General features: G+C 37.6%; 2 protein-coding genes across 2 annotated transcripts; both read left to right on the top strand.

Moving 5' to 3' along the window:
* Window positions 1-580: 580 nt before the first annotated feature.
* Window positions 581-2,183, top strand: LOC146160877 (uncharacterized). Its single transcript, XM_083385038.1, has 2 exons — window positions 581-829; window positions 1,327-2,183. Exons 1-2 carry the CDS (start codon window positions 581-583, stop codon window positions 2,176-2,178), a joined length of 1,101 nt encoding a protein of 366 aa, XP_083241164.1. The 3' UTR covers window positions 2,179-2,183.
* Window positions 2,184-4,695: 2,512 nt separating this feature from the next.
* On the top strand, window positions 4,696-23,858 carry LOC146160876 (serine/threonine-protein kinase Nek10-like). Its single transcript, XM_083385036.1, has 27 exons — window positions 4,696-4,874; window positions 5,563-5,603; window positions 6,186-6,308; window positions 6,744-6,937; window positions 8,686-8,833; window positions 9,834-9,975; window positions 10,260-10,432; window positions 11,132-11,243; window positions 11,664-11,791; window positions 12,290-12,407; window positions 12,584-12,661; window positions 12,773-12,901; window positions 13,533-13,716; window positions 14,070-14,194; window positions 14,618-14,720; window positions 14,812-14,943; window positions 15,466-15,613; window positions 16,126-16,336; window positions 18,199-18,319; window positions 18,665-18,733; window positions 18,919-19,044; window positions 19,846-19,947; window positions 20,144-20,262; window positions 21,325-21,435; window positions 22,664-22,867; window positions 23,165-23,250; window positions 23,659-23,858. The coding sequence occupies exons 1-27, from the start codon at window positions 4,794-4,796 to the stop codon at window positions 23,705-23,707; spliced, it is 3,357 nt and encodes a 1,118-aa protein (XP_083241162.1). The 5' UTR covers window positions 4,696-4,793; the 3' UTR covers window positions 23,708-23,858.
* Window positions 23,859-24,142: the final 284 nt, after the last annotated feature.

Below are 24,142 nucleotides of genomic sequence, written 5' to 3'. Positions count from 1 at the left end.
GGGAAGCACAATATTACCTATATTGGTCGTATAAAGACGCGCAGCGCTATAATTAGTGCATAAAGAAATACTTTCAGGAAGACGGGTAATTTTTATCGTTCATCTTGTAAAAGTTGGTATATGTTTTAATGTCAATATGACCTTATATAGGCTACTTTAATTTTTAATATTATGGGTATATTTAAAGTGGATTAGCAAGTCATAAATACGGCACCATTGGGCAAAAAACTATTTTCCTTAAACGGTCGAAATATACTGTAGTAACAACATGTGCTGTACTAACAATAAATAAAACAGTGCGGAAAAAATATTGACATTGGGTGAGTGACATAGCCTATTGGTCTTCTCTTGACCGTTCGTTTAGAAATTTTTAATTCGATCTATGCTAGCCCTAAATTTTCTGAACATATTGCCAAACGATAAACTAACTTGAGAAAAGAACTGCAAGAAGGTTAGAGCAAATGTTCTAATGTCATGTCAGATTGTCAGTGTTTGACTTTACAAATCGAGGAGAAGATTTTTAACTTAAGAAAATTGTAATACTCTTTTTATTTTATTAGCTCCACATTAGGACATAGCAATGAATAATCGAAGTACAAACGTGACGTCAAGTCCTGACGTCATTCCGTACCTGTGGGAGATATGCGCAATCACGTCGGTCGGCACGACATCGGTGTCCCTATACTTGTTTGTTTGCGTACTGCTGTTTATCAGGCGAAAACTATTGCCCAGTGATAAAAGTCGAGTGCTGTATAAAACCACCGACTTGGCAAAAAGCCGAAAGCTGAGTCTCGGAAATCTCCATCCATCATCTAGTTCTGATTTTGAGGTGTGTTATTTGTTTTAATCTCTGTATAGATAATAAATTATTGTTTTGCACTACACTTTTGAATAGGTGTTTAGGAAAATTTTGCTGATACTCTTTACGTTTTGTTGGGGCTGTGGAGTCAGTTAGAGTCCGGCTAAGCTGGTTCTGGTCTGTCTGAAAAATAAGAAAAATAAGTGAGTCCAGTATTAAGTTGAGTCCAGTATATGAGTCCATAAAGTGACTTTGCTGAATCCCGAGTAACGCTAGAGCTCCACAGGCAGTATTAAACCTCCCACATAACTAAAACAGGGTGAATATTAAGCAATACAATCAAAATAGATTTCATATAACTTCCGAACTTGCTGCTACGCTTGCGGACGTCAGATTTCATCTAAATTAACCGACCCATTAAGGCCCGGGTCGACCCCGCGGCCTTGACTTTTGTTATAAGAAGAGATTAAATTTTCAAATTGATCTTTTTAAATTTGTAAACCAAAATATCCTTCTTTATTTTTAAGATCACAAAAAGGACAAGAAGGCACAATTCCACAAGCATTCAAAGATGGAAGACTGATCCTGGAAAATGGATGTACCTTGTGCTCTTCGCAGCTTTCTTTCTGAACAGTCTCCGTTGCATCGAGGAACAGGTTCTAGTCTTTGCAGGTAGCGTTTCGGACATTTCCTGTGATATTCTCAGCAAGATGATGGTAGTGCTCACCGCTACCACACTACATACATGCCACGTGTTTCTCTGGTGTCGGCAAGTTTCATTTTACAACAACAAGTTGCTCAAACATGTCCAGCTCTCCAAGCTGAAACCATTAAGTCGCGGCACCTATGCGTTTATGGTGTGTAGCGGCGTCTCTGCTCTTTTTCTTCACTTGTGGTGGAGAGATTACGTCGTCACCAACCAAGGTTGCGCTCCGAATGTCGAAACTCTTAAGGTATCGTCCTACATTCCATTCACTTTTCTCGTTTTGTCGACGATAACGATACAGACTTGTTTGACGTTTCTATTTGTCTACCCCATCGTTCGGCACAATCATCAAATGCGAAACTTAAACCCTAATCAGGAAAACCAAGGTCATCTGAAAAAACAAAAGCGCTCGACAGAACGACTAATGAGCTGTGTTAAACGGGTCTTGCTGAGCGGAACAGTTGGCATCACCACCGATGTGATTGGCGCCTTTGTGGCAATATGGATTCCACAAACAATCCCAGTGGTTGCACTGAGCGTTCTTTATGAATGCAACATACTTTTGAATCTCTTCTGCCTTTTGCTCACCTATTCGAAGTGGCGAAACATTGCTTTTCCTTTTGCGCGCAAAACAGCAAACACAGAAAAAGTGACAGTTGAGAGTGGCGAATAAGGACAAATGGATAACACTTTTACATATTTTTTTTTTAATTTTCAAGCATCGCAGGGGCTTAATCGCAAAAATCTGTATCAACGCTTAATTGTTTTAAAATGTTAATAGCAATAAAATTTGGATAAAATTAATCGGGTCCTATCGGATCGAAATGAGCATGTCACTCAGTCTTCTTATCCACCGGCCTATTCCTCTACCTGTAGAGGCCTAGCCCGGTTTGTTCCTAATTTTTATAATTGTAATAGTTTTCCTGTTTAGATTTTTTGTCTGAAAATTGAATTTTTTTGCGTCATAAGAGGACTGCTGCTTTTTAGTGTGGCTGTAAGCAGAGATTGGATTCAGCCGGTTAGCAACATTTTTAACATGTTGTCCAGGCTAATCTTAATGGTGAAAACCAGATAGTTCAATAATTTAGTTTTATTTTACTTGAATTTTTTTTATATTTGTTGTTTCTATCATTCCCTTGTATGACACAGTGTTAATGTATGCTTGCTTCTCAGTTTATTTGACTGAGATGTTATGTTTAACAGCTAGTTTTTGAATTAAGGCTGTTAATTAAATTGTACTCAGCCGACCAGTAGGCTACGAGATGGCTCTTGTGTTAAAAAGGCCCACCCCGGTTTTAACCCTTTTCGCTAAACTAATATCATATATCCAGTGTATTTAAGGTGATTTAGGCGAATTTAATGTCCCTTTTCCTTATAAGGTGATAGTCTTATTGTGGGAAAACATTAAGTTAACCCGTTTTGGACACAATCATCGGTGAACATACGATGGACGACCAGTGCCTTTGCTGTTTTACCATAGGCTACACGTAAACGCAAAAAAAAACACATGTTATGAAATTTACTGAGCGCATGTTGTGTAACGTGTAAAGTAAAGGCTTTCAAGTTTAAAACTTCTTGCGGTAGGTGTTTAACCACGCAAAATTTAGGCAGAGTTTGCGAATATCGCGTTTATTGCAGCAGTTTTAACAGTAAAGCAATTTTTTTTAAACGTGTTACGGATTTGTCTGACGTTTGACGCAGCTTTTGCGTGGCCGTAAAAATCTAATTAAAGTTTTCGCTTTGACGAAATTAAGATTTTTATGCTCAGTATTTTCAAAACAGTGCGAATATATAAAGCCTAATAAGTAAATTTGCGGATAAGTTTGTTAGTTGTGACTTTGCAAGACAAATTTTTATTTCCGCCACGTTCAAGTGCTGCTTAAAATGCGTTACCACCTCTTTGTTAGCCTAAACCACGACCGAATTTGTTACTCCGAACGGAAGGCGTTTGTTTGATACAATTTTTCGCTGGCTTCGAACGCCGTGCAGAAACGTTCGCCCGGTAACAACAGATTTTGTGATACCTAGCCTACTAATCTTGTGAGACCGTGGTTACTATTTATTCTATGTTCGATAATCGAGACGCGTTCAGCTCTCATGAGAGAGATTTTAGTCGTTTCACTTAACTGACTTCTGGTTCCAAACAAATTCTAGATTTTATATAAAACACAGTTCAGGTCTCTTTGGCTAATAAGAAATATAAAACTACAATTCGGGGTGTTCTACTATACATAATTTGAAAAATGTAAACCTTTGACGTAGTGCAAGGATGTGCATTGTATTATTAGGTTACCAAAATATTTTTTTTTCTTGAGGGCTTTATAGCTCATATGCCTACTTCCGAAGTAACTAATTGCAAAATTGACGATATATAGCCCTTTTTTTAAATAACCCCTCATGGATTCATCGTCGGTTTGGTCCCGTAGCTTAACTGGGCTATGTTACACTAAACAATTCTATAATATGAGACCAATCTCGAGCGTTTAACAGCATTTTAAATTTTTCAGTCCATAACGAATATTAAGATGTCTTGGTCACGATATTTTTCCAGGGACTTATTTGGGGAGTTCCTGGCAGCTTTCCCGTGCTAATTAAACAAAAACTTCTGTTGAAAATCGTTACGTATAGGCCTCTTTTCGGTGCTGGTCTAGAATCCTAGCACATTTTTTTGTGGTTTTAGCCTATATTGCTACCATCATTTGGATTAGGGTACGAGTTTGGGTTCGGGTGGGTCGTATTATTGTTATGTTTATTCTCCCATCGCTGGCAACTTTAGTTTTGACAACTCTTTTCCTTACTTTAAAAAAGTGGTAAACCAGCGCCCTTTTTTTACCTAAATTGACTGCACTATTGTTATAGATAAGTTAGGGTTGTCTTACTATATTATTATTGGTATAATAATGACCAGTAATTGTTAACACCTTCGGACAATTTTATTTATTGTTTGTATCGTTAATGTTTATCCCAAGCGGTACAGTAAAAATTGCAAACTCTAGTATATTTTATAAAAAGTCGTGAATATTTAAAAAGTTAGATTTTACAAATAAATACCAATTAATTTGCTTATATAAAGTACATTATTCGTATTGTAATTTTTTTATAAGATTTACATTTGTCTATAAAAAAACGATCTGGCCGTAACATTTGCTTATGTTTCGAAATTTGTATTTCACGTTTCAGCTGACGATTTTCTGTAACTAGTAACGCTGGATTCAAAGCGATATAGAAATACTTTGCTAAAACGGCGTTTTTTGGCTAATCTTTGGTTTCCAATCTAATGTATTTGAAATGACTTCTAAAGGAGATGAAGAAATACAGTTAAAGAATATCGTTAAATTATTAAATCTATCAGCTAAGCAAACTTCCAAGGTAGGTTTTTTGTTTAGATTTTTAATTTAACGAATAGAATTACTTTGCATAGGATAATGAATTAAACCATAGATGAATGAATTAAACTCAGAATGCAAACTTGCTAGTTATCATGCAAGTTTTTAAGGAGAGTTAAATTAAGATTTATTACTGCATTATTGTAAAAGATTAACCCATAAAGAGCAACAATTTTAAAAGGAATTTTGTAGCCCACCAAAAAAGTCATCCTTAATTATCAAGCCTTACATTATAGGGTTTTGCTTAAATAATTGTTTAACCCTAAAATGGCTAAATTTCTGCCAAGCCACCACTTAAGAAAATTGTATGGATTGTAAGCATCAGCATCATCAAAATGACAACCTAAAATCCACCTGAATTTTTTTAAAGGAAAACCTACAGACAACCTAAATATTGTTTTGGGAGTATATCAACTTTCTTCATAAACAGAATATATCACCAAAACATACTACATTTCCTAACAATTTTTAAAACTATGTTTACCAGCCTTTAATTTAGCTACTCAAAGCAGTATAACAATGTAATCCAAACTATATTTGAAATTAATGTTAATATTGAACTTCTTTACATATTATAGTTTTTATTTTTAACGCCTTTTTATAAATGTTGTCTGTAAGTAAGTACGGTTACAGTTGTCTGCCGGTAACTAATGTGTTTTTTTATATTTTAGAATGCCAATGGAAATGGATTGGATGCTGAGAAAAAATTGAAGTAGGTTAATATTGTCATCATGATTTGCTTACTGATATTTTATGTCAGTAATCCGGTAGTAAAATTCTACTAATCTGGTATTTCACATGTTAATTTTTTGGAATAAAAAAATAATATTGTTGTTTTGTGAAAAAAACATTTCAATACAAAATCAATCATTTTGGGCCAAAATTATGGCTTCCTACATGTTTTGGTACAATATTTAACAGGTTAATGAACCCAACAGCCACCAATTCACACATAACATATATTTATTTATTATAAGAAACAACATTAGTATATTCAAACTCCAAGATATTCACTGTGCCATTTAACATCCAACTTTAATTAAACTGTACAACACAACACTTTACTATAAATAGATACTATATATTAATTTAAAATATGTGTACATCATTTGTGCAATGACAAAGTAAAGTAAAATTTCAATAGTAATGTAATATCAAAAATTTATGAAACCAGGGTTAATGTTATGCTACATTATATAAAAGAAAGAGAACACAATTTTTATATACAGTATCTATTTTTATCGGTAAGTAGGATGCTTATAAGAAATGGTTAATATATTTTTTTTTTGAACAGTGAAAAACTTGGAGAATGTCTTGAGCAGTTCAGTCTGCATTTCCAGAATGAAAGAAACTTTAGCGAACATCCAAACCATCAGCTGTTCATCAATGTCTTGGAGGGAATATTGCTTCAAACAAGGTGATTGGTAATACAAAATGAACTCATCAGTAGGGCAAGTGGGTGCCAATAACAACTCAAGTGAATTGTACTTGCTGCAAGTGGGCGAGCAAAAAGATTCAAACCTTGCTTATATACCTGTACAATCTTGGTTTGTAGCCAATAAAGCTGTTAGTCTTTAGAAAATATTCTGTCGAATACAGCTTTTGAATTTTACAAATTTGCTATAAAGGCCTCTGCTCTGCACTTTTAGCCACATTGTATCTATATAAACATTTAAAGGTTGTAGGTAATCAACATTCCTAACAGTTTATTTGAGATAGACAAATGCTTAAATATTAGTTAAGTATTAAATTCTACGATGCCAGCTGAATTAAATCCAAATATAATTACCATCCATTGGCATTTCATTAGATTTTTTTCCAACTAACATTTATTAATTGTACACTTTTTTAGATTTGATAATCCGGAAAACACTCTGAGAATGGTTATCTGCCTGAGGATGTTGATGCGGGATGCCAAGCACCTCAAGATATTTGCATACAGTGAACATTTCACATACTTTGCCAAGATATTTCAGATCAAATCCCACAGCTATCTGACGTGCAGCGATGAAGCATTGGTTGTCGATATTGTTGCCAACTTCTCTTGTGAGTAAATAAAACTTTGCTTTCTACTGTTTTTATTTATAGTAAAATTAGGGTGATTTGCCGTCACTTACAATAGTTAAAGCCAATTATTTTTCTGGGGTGGACAATTATCATTAACAGGGAGGCATATAAGAAAAAATACCTTGTACTTACAGTCGGTTGAGTCAAAAAGAGGATCTAAAGTACACATATTACTAGGTGTATTTGTTTTTTAATGAAAACTGAAAATATATTTGTTTGAAAAACTGCCAAGAGAAGAGAAAATTATGGTTGCCTTGTATCTATACTTCTTCCATAAAATATTGTAAAATAAAAGTAGAAAACCTTAAGGTTGATTTAACAAAAAAATGTTGTGGAAAATAAGGCACTGGCTGTTTTTAATTGTTCATGGGATGGACTTGGCCCTCTGGCTTAAAGTTACCCCAGGTCTAAGCCTTTACCCTATCTTAATGGGCAGAATTTCAATCATGAAATGTTGCCCAGAAATAAGATTTTCCCTGTTTTTTTTTTTGTCAAACTTAAAATGGATGTTTCTTTACAAGAACAAGGCACAGCGACAATAAAGCCAGAACGAAAATTTTGCCGGCAGCATACTAAAGTTGATACAACTATTGTACTGTACAAATAAAGATATATAGTTCAATTGGATATCGTCAAGTTCAAAAAATGAACACAGTCTTTATGATAGGTTATGAAAATCTCATTCAACAAAAAGTATTGTTTTTTTGATAACTCCGTAATCCGTATTGATCTGGTTCACCAACTGTGTAACATTGCGATGTACGGCTTCAAATAAAGCAGTACACAACAATGTTTGGCTGTGTGGTGAAACCTTATATAACATATTATTTGTGACAGTAATTTCAAAAAGCTCTGTGCTGTGGGCTGTGGCCCCCACAACAGACTACTTTATATACTCTGGCAGGGAAAAAAAGCGACAACATGTTAATCCACTGAATGTGACACTTTGTTGAGCTACTAAATTGAAATGCGACTCGCTTAAAAGTATGCTCCCCCTGGACTACTCTATCCCTAAACTATTATACGCCTACAGTCGCCTCAACGTTTCTATGAGAGATTCTCAAACTTTTTTATTGTAGACCCCTAAAAAAATTGTTCCTATGGTCCAGGGTTGACATGATTTACACACCTGGGAAACCTGCTGTTTGCGGCCTAAAATTTTTTAACTGAATTGGGGTCTAAATACATTCAGTCCTAAAGGTTTTTTTTATTTACTTCTTTCTTTGAATAATTCATCACTTTACAAATAATTCACAGATATTTTTGTTAGGCATTCAGTGACCATTTTAAAACTAGTTCACTAGTTCAATGGACCTTAGTTAATACATATTTTTGTTTTTTGTCCAATTATTACAGCAATTATCAGTAATTGCACAATATTCAAGTCCTCACATATTAAAAATGGAAGTAATCTAGAAAAAACAAAAAGTGTTATTAAATCGTCATGGGCTGTACATAGTCAATATCAAAAGCATGAGGCGCATGCACACCACGTCACCAAAGGCAAAGCCGGGTCTATATGTACACAACATTTTAATTTGTCGAATAGTTTGCTAATAGTTTTTGTTTTTTTCTTTTACATAAAATTAAATAAAACCTACACATTTTCATTTCCTTTTGTGTTTGACATAAAATATAAACCTGTATTTTTTGCATATTGGTTTTTAAGGTACCCTTGTATTCTGTTTAAATCATAATTTATTTTGTGCTTTTATTTCACATGTCAGCAATTTATGAAAAGATGTCGCGAAATGTGAAATACCAGTCGGCCCTCATTCAGTCATCCGTGCATAGAACAATGTTGTTGCTGTTGAAAGCTAGTGACTTGTTTGTGTTGCAGTGTGCATTGCATGTATTGGTTGCATTAGCAGAAAGGTAACACTTTTTTGTTTTGTCTTACCTATATATGTTATATTTTGAGTAAATAATTTGTTTCTCTATGTTCACATGTGTTTTGTATCATTTTGTTCCATTGCCTGTGAAATCTACGTACGTTTGGTTCCACTCTCTTCACTTCACTGATTATGAATGGCTTTAAAAATCCTCAATTATACTAAAATTGCCAGCTGGAAAACGACAATTCTTATTTGGACTGTCGCCTGGTTTGCCTGTCTCTTTGTGCCTCACCCAGTTTAAATCAATTTAAACTACTTGATAAAAATGGATGGTCATGATTTACTCCATAATTATAAATGATATACAAAAAAGTGTGGGCCTTAAGTATAACCAAAAACGATGAACGCTAAACTTTTTACTGCGATGTTCCGACCTCAAGCGTAAACCCAACATCAGAATAAATATCCAAATCTACTAAATAGATTCTAAAATTCCATGGTTTACGTACCATTAATATAACAACTGTTGGATTCTTGTACAAGCACAAGCACAAAAATGTGCCTTTATCTATTTATTTAAAGCTGTTTGTGATGCCAGACAATTTGTATGCACTACAACTAGGTTTTGCGAATTGTATGTTGTCCTGACCAGAATTTTTTTTGGCAACTTTATTTTAAGATTTTTTTTTTATTATTATATAGCGACACAATAAAGCGAGTGCGAAAGAAAAAAAAAGAGGCGAGATAAAACACATGTCGGAAAGCGACGAATTAGCAGGAAGGCATTAAAATACAGTTGGGGATTCGGAGTAACATGAAGTGAGCGTTAAAATAGCCCTTGCCACTTGCAAAGAAAGTCGTTAATTTTATAATTCCGAATGGCGATAAGATGTTCCGATTTCTGAACAGATTTAACCATATTTAGGAACATATTGAAATTCGGCACGGATTCGGCGTACTTACAGCGGTAAATTACGAAACGCGCACACAACAACAAACAGTTAACGTTATTTTAAGATCAAATACAAGTGTGCCTTTAGTGTCGAACTGCGTCATCTGGTGGCTGACCAACATGCGATCGAAGGAATTGTCCAAATTATTCACGCCTACGATGATGTGTCCAAGTGCTACGCGGCAAACCTTCTTCGGAACTTGTGTTCGGACGCTGAGATCCGAGAACAGGTTTTCATTGGGTTTCATTTCCTCAATAAGACCGTAAATCTGGTAGTGACCTTTATAAAACAAAAATGCGCCTAATTGTTGATCGAATTAGGGTTTATATAATTGCGTGATAAAGCATTGCGTTTCAAAATATAAGAAATTTATCCAGTCGAATAAACAGTTAACATCCTACGTTTAAAACTTAAAAAAAAACTGTACGAAGTTATCGTATTTGCATAAAGTTTGATTACTATATATTTACATCCTGTACTGTTGCCATTCGTTATTTTATGCCTTTGTTTCAGGTGATGATATACGAGGCCCTGCCTGTCCTTTTGAGCGTGCTCAACGACTGTGAGCAGTGCGACCTCCTGTGGCACATTGTCTGGACCCTGGTACGGCTCTGCAGTGACACGGATCACGCGAACGAGATTCGCTTACTCGGCGGAATTCCTCTTATTCTTAACTTCCTAAACAAGTGAGTTCCTGGAATTCCACTTTTTGTGAAACAGGACTAACAGCCGTTATGCGTAATGGCTGGAGGTGCCACAGAACAGTTATATTTTCTTCTCAACAAATTAATAAGTTTAACTTGATAAGGGTTCAATGTGTAAAAAATTAATTTTGTAATCACGTTTTATTTATGGATACATGTTGTAACACGCGATACAAATACTTAATATTTATAACTTTCTTTTTATATCTATACTGATTGTAGTTGTTTTTTGAAACACCGAAATTTCGCTGCCATATATCTACGCCGCGGTTTCAGGGTATAGCTTTTGAGTGGGACATTACGCGACATTTCAATTATCATACGCCAGACCACTTGTTCAGCAGTAAATGAACTCCCTGCAATAACGAATTGCCATGACCTGGAAATAAACTATAGAATTGTGAATTAAAAAAAATAATTTTATTTGATTGACTACTTTATTATTTAATACATGAAATTTAACTATCACTGTAGACAAATTGTATCAAACATAGACAACCGTAGACACCACTGCGTGTTTATTTAGGGTCAAATTAAGAATAAAAAACGACAAAAACACACGAATTGAAGGCTCAAACGCATAAGGACATTTGTATAAAATATATCTATTCTATGGTTTAGATAAATTTCAGTTATTAAAAAGTTTGAATAGCGCTGTATTTGTTTCGTTATAACGAACAGAGACCGAAGTTTAACTTGCACGAGATACGAGCTTTCGAGTGGGCACACCAGGAAAGGCCACGCTTCATTGACGCGATCAAGCAAGCAAGAACTAAACGAAAACAAACTAAAGGTGCTTTTAAGTAATATTCTATTGGCCTGTAACAACACCTCATATAAAATACGATTGTGTTGTTTCGAGTTTATTTGTGTTTTCTTTATTTCGCGTTCAACAGAGATCGTCTACCAACCTGAAAATGGTATTTTGTGAAATTATTTTTTCTAAGTTTGTATATTTTTATCATCACAGTAAAACAATGATCAAACAGTAAATCCTGTAATAATTTCATATGTACTATTTTTTGTATCTGGTTTGGTGTTTAACAATGTAATAGAGGTGCTTATTCAACTGTAAACTGGGGTTGCCCTATTTTCCATTTTCCGCAAACGATTTGGTATCTAATTTCTGCTCTGTTATGTAAAACCGTTTAAAAGTATATCTTGCTCCCATGCTGTCCCATAAAGAGGCTTTCAACCTTGCTTTACCTCGCAGCTGTACTCGGCTTGTTGCGCACTGCTCACTGAGCTTGCGCTGGACGACCGCTGCACGCAGACAATTGTACAGACAAACGGCATTTACGTGGTGGCCAAACTCATCCTACCCAGAAGCGCGTCCAAGAAGTGAGTGTTGTGGCTATAAGAATAGGATTTTAAGCGCTGGACGCTTAACGTGTTTGAAAGCGACATTGCAACAGCTGTTTTAGGCTAAGAACGTTGGAACCTGCGTTTTTATCTTGGTTATGGCGTGTGTTTCGTCAAGTACATAATATTGCAATCAAATAAAGTTCAAATATAGTTAAGAGTAGCCACAACTAACTTTGCATGAATAATCTACCCATACTATAACGTATAAATAATATGCCCCCAAGTCACGAGGTCTTAAAGGTTTGTTAGTTGCCCTGTTGCTCAAATGTTATTAAAACGTACCACCGCGTTGGGCATTTTTTAACGTTTTACTTCGTAGCTATAAAATATCTTGAGTTGTAAAACTGGTCCCAACCAGGAGTGTTTATTTTGGACTCGTAAAATCCAAACATATATTGCGTTTTTGTCTTTTAACGTGTTTTCTTCGTAGGTCGTGATTTGACCATAAATTAGAAAATAAACTTTCATTTGCAGATGTCTGAACGGTTCACTTGCGTTACAAAGAAACGCGTTTCGAGCTTTGAGGTTTTTCTTTTCGATGGAACGTAATCGCAAAATGTTCAAGAACCTTTTCCAGCCTACAATGTTTCAGGTAATGAGTGATTTGCCACACCTATATACTACAGTTTTTTTCAAAGGCATTTCAACCACTGACAAGCCACGTTTAGGAATTTCTTTCCTCAGTTGTAATATTTTGTTTACTTTCGCTATAATATTTTTGCATTGTTGTCAGCCCATTTGTGTTTGATGTGAGCTTTTCTTCCGCAGAAATTTATTGACGTTGGCCATTACGTCCGAGACTCCGATGCCTATCGACCACTAGTTGAACACCTTAACTCGTCAGAAGTGAGTATGGTTCGCGAATAACAATTTACACTAGTAAGGTTACCCTACGAGACATTCGTTAGCAATTTTTGAACAGGCTTTGCTTTAAATTACACCCTTCTGGCGCTTCAGGAGAAGGATATCAGTTTGATCAAAGAAAATGTGGAGGAATTGAACCAGAACAAAACCCCGAAGCGCTTCATCAACGATTACGCGATTTACGACATTCTCGGCACCGGAGCCTTTGGATCTGTGTACAGGGTATAAACGAGCCTCATACGAAATCATTCATTTTTGAAATTTTCTTTCAGTTTTATCAAACCTTAGAAAAGATATATAGGTTCGATCGACCTTACTGACAAAGTGACCATCTTATTAATTTCTCATGTTGTCGTAACACTCGGTCGATATACCAATACTTAGGATTTTTAATATTATCGTAAATGTGTTGGTTTCCGCGCCACATTCCCCAGCTTGTCAAACGCTTCGTTTAAAATAAATTTACCAACATGTACCCACTTTTTATCTGAACTTTTTTGAAAAAAAAAATGTTTAGTTTTAGCGAGTTCCATTGGAGTTGTTCTTCAGTAACAACGACGGCTAAATCCAAGCTCTTATAGATTACAACAAATATCGACGTTTTGGTGTACGGGTTGTGAGACTATACTTAAGCTAACTGAATGCAACAATAACAAATCAAACCTAGCGGTTATGTACTCTCTCAGACTAAGTTTTCAGAAGAGTAGCGTCAACCCAGACAAAAAAAAACAGCGTGTTTAAATGGATAAAAATATGTAAGAAGTAAAACGCCCAAATCTATTTCATCTGCATACCTAAAATTCCCATTTAACATAAACAAACATAGTGTGAATAACGCATGTCCCCATTGTAGGTGAAGAAGCGCTCTCGTCAGACCCCGCTCGCCCTTAAGGAGGTGAGCATCGTGGGTGGGGGAGGGAAACAGGGAAAGGAACGGCAGAAGCGCGACATGGACGAGATCGTCAGGGAGTTGAGCATCATCCGGGAACAGCTGCGCCACCCCAACGTGGTCCGCTACTATTCCACCTTCGAAGAAAGTAAGGCTGTTGTTGTAACCCGCTTTGATGGCTGGTCAAATAGGTTGTGCGATTTTTGACTTGTACACTGCCTTTTAGTTTGCTTGCAAGTATAGGATTTAACACTTGGATAAGAAACGATGATTGTCACATAAAAAACGTGATTTTTAGTTTTCAAGTTAAACGTGAAAGTAATGAATATATGGAAAGGCTTCCTTTGAATTGTGTTTGTGCATAAATAAATAGTATTGTGAGTGTGGAATAGGAGAAACAGTAATCCAGGTGGGCAAATAATGGTACACTAGCTTATAGCACATAGCATTAGCGGTTCTTGAATCAGTTGTAAGTGCCAACTGCCAACTGTTACGCCTCAGACGACAAGTTGTACATCGAAATGGAGCTGATAGAAGGAGCTTCTCTCCAGGAGCATTTCACGTCGCTAAAGGAGAAGAAGGAGAAGGGATTCGGGGAGCAGAGGCTCTGGAGGGTCTTTATTCAGGTACTTTCTCAGTGGGTAAAATGTCATAAATCAAGTTTACAGGTTTTAACATTATATGTTTCGGGGTAACACGCTGGTAAAGGGTTGTATTTGTTCTTGGAACTTATTCGCGATGCCAAACGATTCACGTGTAATTTGTGTATTGTTAAACCTTATAATTAAACTGTTAAGTTAAGTTCAGACTATCCAATTCAGGAAACAGGCCAAAATTACTAGTATCAACCATTAATAACTAACGAATATGGAATAACTGAGTGCTATTGTCAAAGCTTAGTGCTAGTTTCTCTGCAAAGGAACCAACAAACAACGGGAACACTATTTTGATCTACATTTTGCCCTAATATTTTTACAGAACGTAAAAGCAAATTTGCTCGACAATGTTTTTTATGTTTTTGTCTTTGTAATCGTGTGCGCGTATTCCAGATGTGCCTCGCTCTGCGCTATCTCCACTGCGACAAGAGGATCGTTCACCGGGACCTCACGCCCAACAACGTCATGCTTGGGGAGAACGACAAAGTGACAATAAGTAAGTGCCTACCTTTTTCCAGGAAAAAACAGGTTTGTTTTCCCTACTACTTTAGTTCAAGCTCCTCTGACCTTTTTTTGTCTGTCGGCAGCCGACTTCGGCCTGGCGCGTCAGAAAAAGGAGAACTCGAAAATGCTCTCGACCGTGGGAACGATGATGTACCTTTGCCCGGAAATGGTCAAGAACGAACCCTACGGCGACAAAGCGGATATCTGGCCGCTTGGTAAGCATGAAAACTGTGGCCTCAGAAGCTGTATTTTTGGCAAGCCGAGTTTTTAAAGTGGTCTGGGACGGTTGTGTTGATATAATCGATACACTATGTGACTATAGGATCAAAAGTACCAAATGTTTTACGGTACAATTCTGTATTTTATAGCAGATTTGTATACGTCTTACTTTCACCGACCAAAGTCTATCATATCAAGTACTCGATTTAGCTTTTATTGATCAAGTACTCGATTAGTTTTTTGTGACAGGACTTTGTCATTTGGTTCGTTTTCATTAAAATTATAGTAAAAAAGGTTTTTGTTAATTGGAGAAACCAAACGTATTATATGCTATACGTGAAACAACAGTTACATCTACTTTATTAAGCAAGACAGCTATTTGACACTAGTGATACAAAATAGTTGTTGCGCGTTCGCCGTTCGAAACACAGTTCTTCAGACCGCTTTAAATATATTTTGTCCAATCCGGTAAAGGTTCAATGCACATACTTCAAATTGCTAAAGTATTTTCATTTCAGGTTGCATCCTCTACCAGATGGCGATGCTCGACCCTCCCTTCCTCGGCTCTAACATCCTCACCATCGCCAACAAGATCGTGGAGGGCAAGTTCTCACAGATACCGAGCGACCGCGGCTACTCAAACCTGGTGCAACAGACTGCAAGGCGGTGAGTCGAATAAAAAGGCTTCTAAGTTGCATTCAATTTTTTTTAAATAGTTTTGTCTCGTCTAATTTAGATTATCGCAGAAACTCTTAACAGTAAATACGTTTCATTTCCACAATACGATTGTACTTTTCCAAGTCGTTTTAAGCACGTGATCGGATTAATAGAAACGGCTTGGTTGTTTTTGTTTTATGCGTTCTCCCACCGAGTTCACTTTGTAAAGGAGTCCCAACGAACTTGAAGAATTGGCAGAATATTTAGGCACAGCGAGTTAGCTAGCCTTAAAAAACCACCCGTACCTGTCAATTAGGATTCCTTTACGTCGACAAATGTCCCTACTTTCGAACCATCATGCTTATTTTGCTACGCAGAAAGTACAGGGTCCATAAGGGGGGGCCTAAGTATTAAAAGCTGAGTCGTAGATTGCAATCCAACTACGTCCCATTGCCATTCTATATATTTACACTCGCAATCCAAACTTGCGCCTCTGTAATTTTTCTTTTGACGGCGTTCAGGTGCCTGACGGTGGATCCGGACCAGCGTCCTAACATTGTGGAGGTGAGCGGCTTCATCGCTGAGAAGGTGCTGCATTACACCGACACCATCACCGGCTACTACCTGGCGTCCGAAAAGCGGCTTGAAAAGGAACGGCGAAGGACGCAGCATCATTTCAACGAGGCGCGCGGATACATGCAGGACTACCAGATGATGTGCCAGGCATCGCAGGTATAAACTGTTGCTACCAGGCATAGTGTTATAAATAAAAAAAACAGATTAAACAGCAATTAATTAACTAATTAAAATTACCAGAGGAGCTGTTTTTTGATTTATTTTGCAGGTTTCTTGTTGCTACTTTTTATGTCTTTAACTTTTTGTCTTTTTTGTGTTGGACATAGGATTTTCCTGTATTTTGAATAGACTTAATGCAAAAGACATGCTTTGTTCATTTAGAATTACTATTTCTTGATTTTTGTGTGTGTTTAAAAATATTATACATAAGTAGAACACTATGCACGTATCAGTAATGAAGCTTGATAATGAATTGCAAAGCCAAAAGGTGGAGTAGATCGACATTATCTTGAATGCTCCAAGCCTCCAACTATAGAACTCAGGCTGATAACAATTGCGTCCCACCTTTTTTTAAGTGATGCTTGAATTGCTTCTCAGTCACATTAACTGAAGATGATACCAGCTCGTATCGAAACGTCAATCAAGGTAATGACGATCTAGCTCACCTCAGGGTTTCTTAACCGTGGCCCTCGGCCACCTTGGGGGGCCACGGAGCGGTCATTGGGGGGGCACGGGCATAACTCTCTATCTAGATATTGGGAAAACCAAAGTATCACTATTTTCAAAATTTACCAGTCAACTTAATTTTGTGTTTTTATTATGATTGTAAACCTTTCTTGTAACATTTTGTAACACATTTTTCTGACACGTGCTTTGACTTGTCAGTAGGGATGTTTAAATTAGAATGTTGGATCATTTTTATTCGTTTTATCGCAAAAAGTTACGCCTAATTTGTCGTTCGCGAGTGGCAAGTTTGGTTAAAGGTCTACTGTGTTCTGCTTCATACGTAGCCATGTAGTGCGGCGTCAGCCGTCAGCGTTTTTTCGGGCGGCCAATTATTAGGCCTATACCCTTGCCTAATCATTAAGTGTCCGACAAATGCTGTTCGGCGAGCAACTAGTGTGTATTGACAGGTGCAACGGTTCGCAATTTCCTTTAAGAACGTGCAGTTGCACAAAAACGTTCTATCGTACAACGCATAAACCAGTGGTCGGCAAACTGAGGGCCGCGGCCCAAATGTGGGCCGCAGAGCCATTTTTAGTGGGCCGCGTGATAGTCGTACAATCGTACATTCATTACACTTTATTTTAAAGTTGGTGTGGCATAGAATTTTTAAATTGGCTCAGCTTGGAAAGGCCCGCGTGCCAAATGTGGTCCTGAGAGCCTGTCGAACTATATTTTTGCCAACTTAAACTGTATGTAATTGAATTTTTTTTCGCGCGAATGGTAGTCTTTGGGGCACCAAGGCACCGTGTTATATTTCATCTTAAAATCAAATGGTTTTACGCGGGCCTTCAATAGCCCCGAAAAGAGTACTTTGGGCCGCGACAAAAAAGTTTGCCGACCACTGGCATAAAGCATGCTACAGGGTTATTCAAGGTCATTTTTAGGCCAACATTAAGCGGTTCACGCACAACTTATTTGTCACGTAGACTTATAGCAACGCATTAATAAAAGGAAAATCGAGTAATCATCTCGACGAATGTAGTGACATCGCTTGTCTCAGTACAAAACAGAGCCGAAGATAAAAAATACCTTGATGGCGTCGAAGAATAAGATTTATAATGACTAACCAAGTTAAGTAAATACGTTAAACACAATGCTTGGTATTTTTATAAGCAGGGGGGCACGAGGGTCGAGAACCTTTCAAAGGGGGCCACGAAGCATAAAAGGTTAAAACCACTGATCTAGCTTTTCGGCTTTGCAATGCATTATCAAGCAACATTCTTTTCATTGTGACGATTCACATTGTTCAGCGCATATACGTCTACTTCATATTTACCACTAACGTTGCGCAGGAAAGCTCGGAACGTTTGGGCAAGCCTTTGGAGATCTCCGCCGGAAGCGTGACGTCATCACAGGCCACGACAAGCCCGTCGCGAACCAACTCGAGCGACACTGAGGTGTTCAGCGCGAACGGTGAGTTATTGAATAAGAACGGTTTGGTCGAACAGGATGAGATAAACGATGTCATCAAGGATACAAGGAAAGGTTGCTAAACTTAAGCGCTATGCGTTGGTTTCATGGTTGCTTTACTGGGCTTGTGCCCAAACGTTTAAGGGCTACACTTTGACATCGAACAATCGAATTTCGCTGATTTGACTGTCCCTGGTATTTTGTTTCGCCGTTTGGTTTAAATGTCCTGGCTTTTGTCTTTAAAAGTATTTTAAATTTGTTCGAAAACTGTCTAAAAAGCCAGTCAAACTGACCGTGAAACAGCGCCATTATTAAGCATTATACAACTTAAACATTTCTATTTTTAAGGCGACGAGAATACTGAATCATTGGGCTTCGAATCATTATCAGGACAAGTGCGAAACGACACTGCTCAAGGTTAGTCAAGAAACATAAACGTAGATCGAAATGTCGGGTAAAAGTAACACATATTCTCAGCGGACGTGCGTTAACTTAAGTTATATTTGTCTTTTCTTCCACAAATAAACTTTGAATAACTATAGGAAAGCACTGTTAATTCACAAGCCCCTTACTAACTGGTAAAAACTACTGCTTGTCTACAGAAGAAACGCCGAGCAAGAATAGCAACCGGGCAAGACCGGTTTCAGCCGGTTCTAGGCAACCGCATCCACCCAGTCCCGACCTGAGGAACGCAGCACCACGAAGAGCCCTCAGCTTCGACATGACCGGTTGGTTTTGAATGTCAACATAATTTCAAAGCCAACAGTTTGCCTCTAAATACATGTTTTTTTTGCTGTGTAAAACGATTTTTTTTATTATGTTTGTTCAGTGTTATGTTTTCCTTTGATGGTTAGTCACCTGGCGTTAAAAGCGAGCTATGGTTCTGCTAATCATTTACCTATGTGCGAACATGAGACGGTGATCTTGTGTAAGCAATTAAGCATGCAAAGTAAATATTACTTCCGTAGAGCATTCGACAAGCCGAAACAGTGGGTGGATTGCAACACAATTGTTATAATTTGAAATGTATAATAATGCGGAAATATATAGCCATGTTTCTAAAAATTAAGATATATAGTCAATTAAAACTTGCACGGGTAATAATGACCATTGCTAAAAGTGATTTGGGCAAGTTTATAATACAATTTTACTTTGAATATGGTAAATAGTAATAATACGGTCGCATTGCCTTATTCCACAATTGGGGGTGGTGTCGTTAAGAAAAAATCGTGGTCTAGCGCTGAAAAACTTCGTTACCTTTATTGGTAATATGCTACTTTCTAAAATAATTACAGTTTGAAGTGGAAAACGCTAATTAGATAAATCATGGATTAAATGCTAAACTTAATGTGATATTGGTTGGTACTGATACTACCCTAGTATTGAATAAGTACCGATACTATCGCTTGACATCGAGTAACAGCTCAATCCGAAATTGTTGGACAAACATCAGCTCAACAGTGAAACCACCTTATCGATACTACCACGCTATTTAAAGCATATTTTAATTAATAATGCATTTTGCACAGGCAATCGAAACGGTTCTTCAGATCAGCGTCCTTCTTCTCTAAATCGGATCACTGCGTCGCGAGAACAAGCTAGAGGACAGTATTCTGCCCGAAGCCGACCATGTAAGTATAACCAGCAGTGAGAAACTGGATCTAAAAGGCTCTGGGATCAAACATTTTAAAGTGTGAATAGCGTCGCCCAAAAGTCGTTTTGTAAAAACAAGACTCCCTGGCAATTACAACCTCCATTCATAAGATATACTTCCTTGTTCGAGAATCACTTGCGATTTTTCTTCCAACTGAGTCGTCTTCCTTGCAGCCTCCTCCACCTCCGGATCTGCTCGGATGCTGAGCATGTCTCCGAGCAAACTTCGCGAGATCAGCGATCCGGTTCAACAGGCACTCATCCAGCTTCACAAGATCATCTTCATCGATCAGGTGCGTGATTGAAGAGCTACCCCATGTTGGCCACTTTAAAAGCAAGGGCTAGGATTTATCAGCTCACATTCTAAACTGGATAATTGTAGCCTAACTGTTCCTCACGTGTCCTCAATAGGCCCGCTGTTCAGTATTCGTGATTCCACGTGAAATAGTCCTTAACAGGCATTCATTTCTAAATTTTGTCATATAAATATTTTTAATTAAATAAAAGTCAACTCCACTTTAATCTTTAATTATGGAAGAACGTCTTTTTCGTGAAATAATTATGCAATAATAAATGTAGTGAGCCTTAATAAATTGTAGTACAGTTTGCAATTTTACTGAAATTTAGTTTTAATTACATCCCAAAACATTTTAACTATACTTCATCTTCATTTAGGAAATATGCCGCGACTGGATTAACTAACTCAGTGGGCCGTAGTTTGGTGACCCCTGACCTAGGGTATTGGGTCAATACTTGGTATTATATCGGACATAAATAGATCTCCACACTTACCGGTATCAGGCCATACTTATCCAAAATGACAAGACAGGTGTCGAGTCCAGCTCTCATGTTCTACTTCCTAATTTACATTTTTTTTTTTTGCTAACTAAAAGAAAGCAAAGAAAGTAAGAGTAAAGTAAAAGGTAAGAGGGTAGTGGCTTTGTCTTCCCATTGGCCAAAAAGGAGGCCGATAATGTCTGAAGTGTCAGTAATGGTTCAGGCCCTCTCCGGACAACCATTCCCAAAGGGATATGGTGCCGCCACAGGGAGGTGGGCCCGAGTTATAACTGCGCATTGGCAGAAGGTCAACTTTTCGCCTTTTTGTTTTGGTGTAGGTAATAGGTAAGTGTCAGTATTAGTAATAATTTTAGTTTTATACTGGCCAAAAAAAACCCGGTTTTACCCAGGAAAAAAAATGCCAGGACACAGACCCCACAGTGATCCGGTTAAAGACCCCCGTCAGGTAAGTATTCCTAATTTACATTCGTTTGACACTGAAAGCGAACAAAATAGGGGCACTAGAGTCTGTAGCAGCAAGCTATTTTCAGAAATTGTTTTTTTTTATTGTTTTTTAGCTTCCGCCCACCAGTGACGTAAACTACCGCCGACGCATCATTTCTCGCTACAAGAGGGCGCTCTTCTCACCCAACAGCAGGTCACTTGGGCTCAAGGACGAGTTGAAAAAGGTCGGTTTCGCCTTACTTGTTTACCTGCGCTGTCGCAGTGTTCCTGCTATTAAGCGCTTTCCAAACCGGTGTGCCGATTTCTAAGAGTGTCAATTCGTTTGATTGTTCTATTACAGTAAACACTTGCCAAACATGTAAGTAAGGTTACCGCAATCTATTCATCTTTTCTGTATATTGCCTTACGCCACAGGTTCTTAACCGGGGTGGAATTCTCCTGGAGGATTTTGAGGTATTTTTTAAAAAGTAACATGAAAATTCGAAATTCGACCAAAAAAGCAAATTTAGTTGGTGATGAAATATAGCAATGCCAGTTATGACCAGAGCCCGCTTTAAAATCGAAGCAGTACAGGAATTTTTCATAAACGGGATAAAATATATATTCAAACTTGATTACTAATAATTTGGTACTAATCTAGCGAGGTGAAAAAGTCTCTTCGTATAATTTACAGCTGCTATTTTTCTTAGAGGGAATTGAGTTTTGAATAGCGGGGTCCACGGGTTGAAAATGGTTGAGAGTCATTGCCTCGCGCCAATTAAAGGTCTGTGTTATTGGTTGCGACTTATTTACCTTACCCTGGTTTGTTTTTCAAACAAAACATTTTTTAAAACAAAACAAACGGTTGAAATAAGGTCGGGGAACTTTCTTAGTGCCCCATGAAAATTTATTTTGAAGATGTTTAAACGAAATTGAGTTTTTAATACAAATATCGACGCGAGAATAATCGATAAAATCGAAATATATGTTTTCACTTTCCAATCTTTCGTCAACAACTCAAACCACCGCCAGTGTGTTATTAGTAATAACTTATTACATCGGCAACATTTTATTCTTATATAGTGTCGCTGTTTTTCAAAAGAAGCTCGATCATTTCGATCCCCGATTTTTTGGGTTGCGTATAGTATTTAGCAAACCAACAAATGCATATCGTAAACAACTTAAGGCCCTTTTGCACTACAGCAGCGGTGAGCTGAGCAAAGCGCATTTAGTTTATATTGTCGCGAGCATTTCACGCTTTGCCCAACTCACGCCCTGAAAAAAATACGCTTTAGAGCGATTTTCAAGCTTTGCTCGACTGGACATCGCAGCGTGGAAGTGAACTTGCCTTGTTAGTAGTTGTCAGCTGTATAGTGTAAATAATTTCACGCCCAACTCAGCTCATCTGTAGTATAAACGGGCCATAAACCCTACTATTTTTCCTACTCACGACAACAAACAATCCGCTTCCAGCTTCTCACGGGATCACACGAGACCATCGATCTCGGCTTTATCGTGGACGCTCCATCTTCTTCTTCCTCTTCTTCCTCCTCAAACCTGACGCAGAGAGCCGCGCAGGAGTCGGAGGCGCGGGAGCTGTTGGGAAGCTGCTACGTTTCCACGGTGACCGACGGAGGCAAGCTTTACGAGGAGGGCATCACTTACGCGCAGATGCAGGTCGGTGAAGTAACGCTTGTTTTATGGTGGGGTTGCACTCATTTTTTCTTCTACTGTAAATATGTCATCTGGCAAGCGATGGGTTGTAGATCCACTTTGGAATTTGTTAAAATGCCCTTTACTGGCGAAGATAACCTTAAGTTACGGTTAATGCTTAAAACAAACGCCTTAAAATCTTGGAAAATGTTGAGGTTAATTTAAGCCGAAGAGAGGTCTACTTGCATTTACCCCAAACCTATCGTACAGTCCAAATGCGGACTTGATGTTACAAACATATCGCGAGCCTTGTTGTTGCAGACGATAATCGAACGAGTTCTGCAAGAGAGTGGTTACTACGATATTTCGAACAAACCCAAAGCATTATTTGGCGACGTCGTCAAAAGGTGAGTATTTTTATACAGTATCATAGACACCATTGTTTAAATCGAAGTCAACATACCCAATGAAAATGGCTTCACGGCGGAATTTTTACCCTGAAAAGCTCTATTTCAATTTTTGTTTTTAAGTTTTTCCTTATTAGGTCGGACATTTCTTATACCGCATTTTTCCAACTATAGTTTGTAAATATCTCAAATGGTAGGAATAATATACGTTTTGTGTAGTGACAAGTTTTGCATAAGCAAGTGCACTGTCTTCGTAACTGCATTGCGTGTTTACCTGGACTCTAGCCATAAGACCGAAATAAGAACAAGGCCAACTTCGGAATAAAACACAGTTCGTACACTATGGTTTTATAGATTTTTCGGTAATGTTGCTTTTTAGGTCTTATTGTGTGTTCCTCTTTAATTCAGGTGTAGCACTGTACCTAACAACCTATCATTGGGCGGGGCGTTCACTTGACTTTTTCGTGTACGATTGCTCGACGTTGCGAAACCAAAAAGTGTTCCATCTCATCACTTCATTTGTTGCCCTGCGCTGGGTTTCCATACTGTGTGGCAAGTGATTGCTTAAAACAATGTGTTTTTTTCGCAAAAAGTTTCTATTTTTTCACTGTCGCCAAATTGTTTTATTTGTTGCGTGCGCTTTGTACGATTGCTGAGCAAGTTTGAGCAAGGCTGTGTGTTCAGATTGATAATCGTGTGCTCTAGTGCTGTATTAAATGTTAAAAATCTACCAGTATTATTAGGTTGCGCTAGAAAATTGTAATGATTATTTTTATGTGTCCTGTTTGAGCTCTTGAAAAGTTTCAAAATAGTCTAAATCAAAATTTACGACTGTTAAATTTAACTTACCGCTTCCGAATTTTAACCCTGTTCTCAAAACACGTTTAAAGCA

Source organism: Ascidiella aspersa, chromosome 3 (assembly GCF_963924565.1).
Source record: "Ascidiella aspersa chromosome 3, kaAscAspe10.2, whole genome shotgun sequence".
Taxonomy (NCBI): Eukaryota; Metazoa; Chordata; class Ascidiacea; order Phlebobranchia; family Ascidiidae; genus Ascidiella; species Ascidiella aspersa.
The sequence above is the reverse complement of the archived record's forward strand: the minus strand, read 5'-3'. Positions and strand labels throughout refer to the sequence as shown.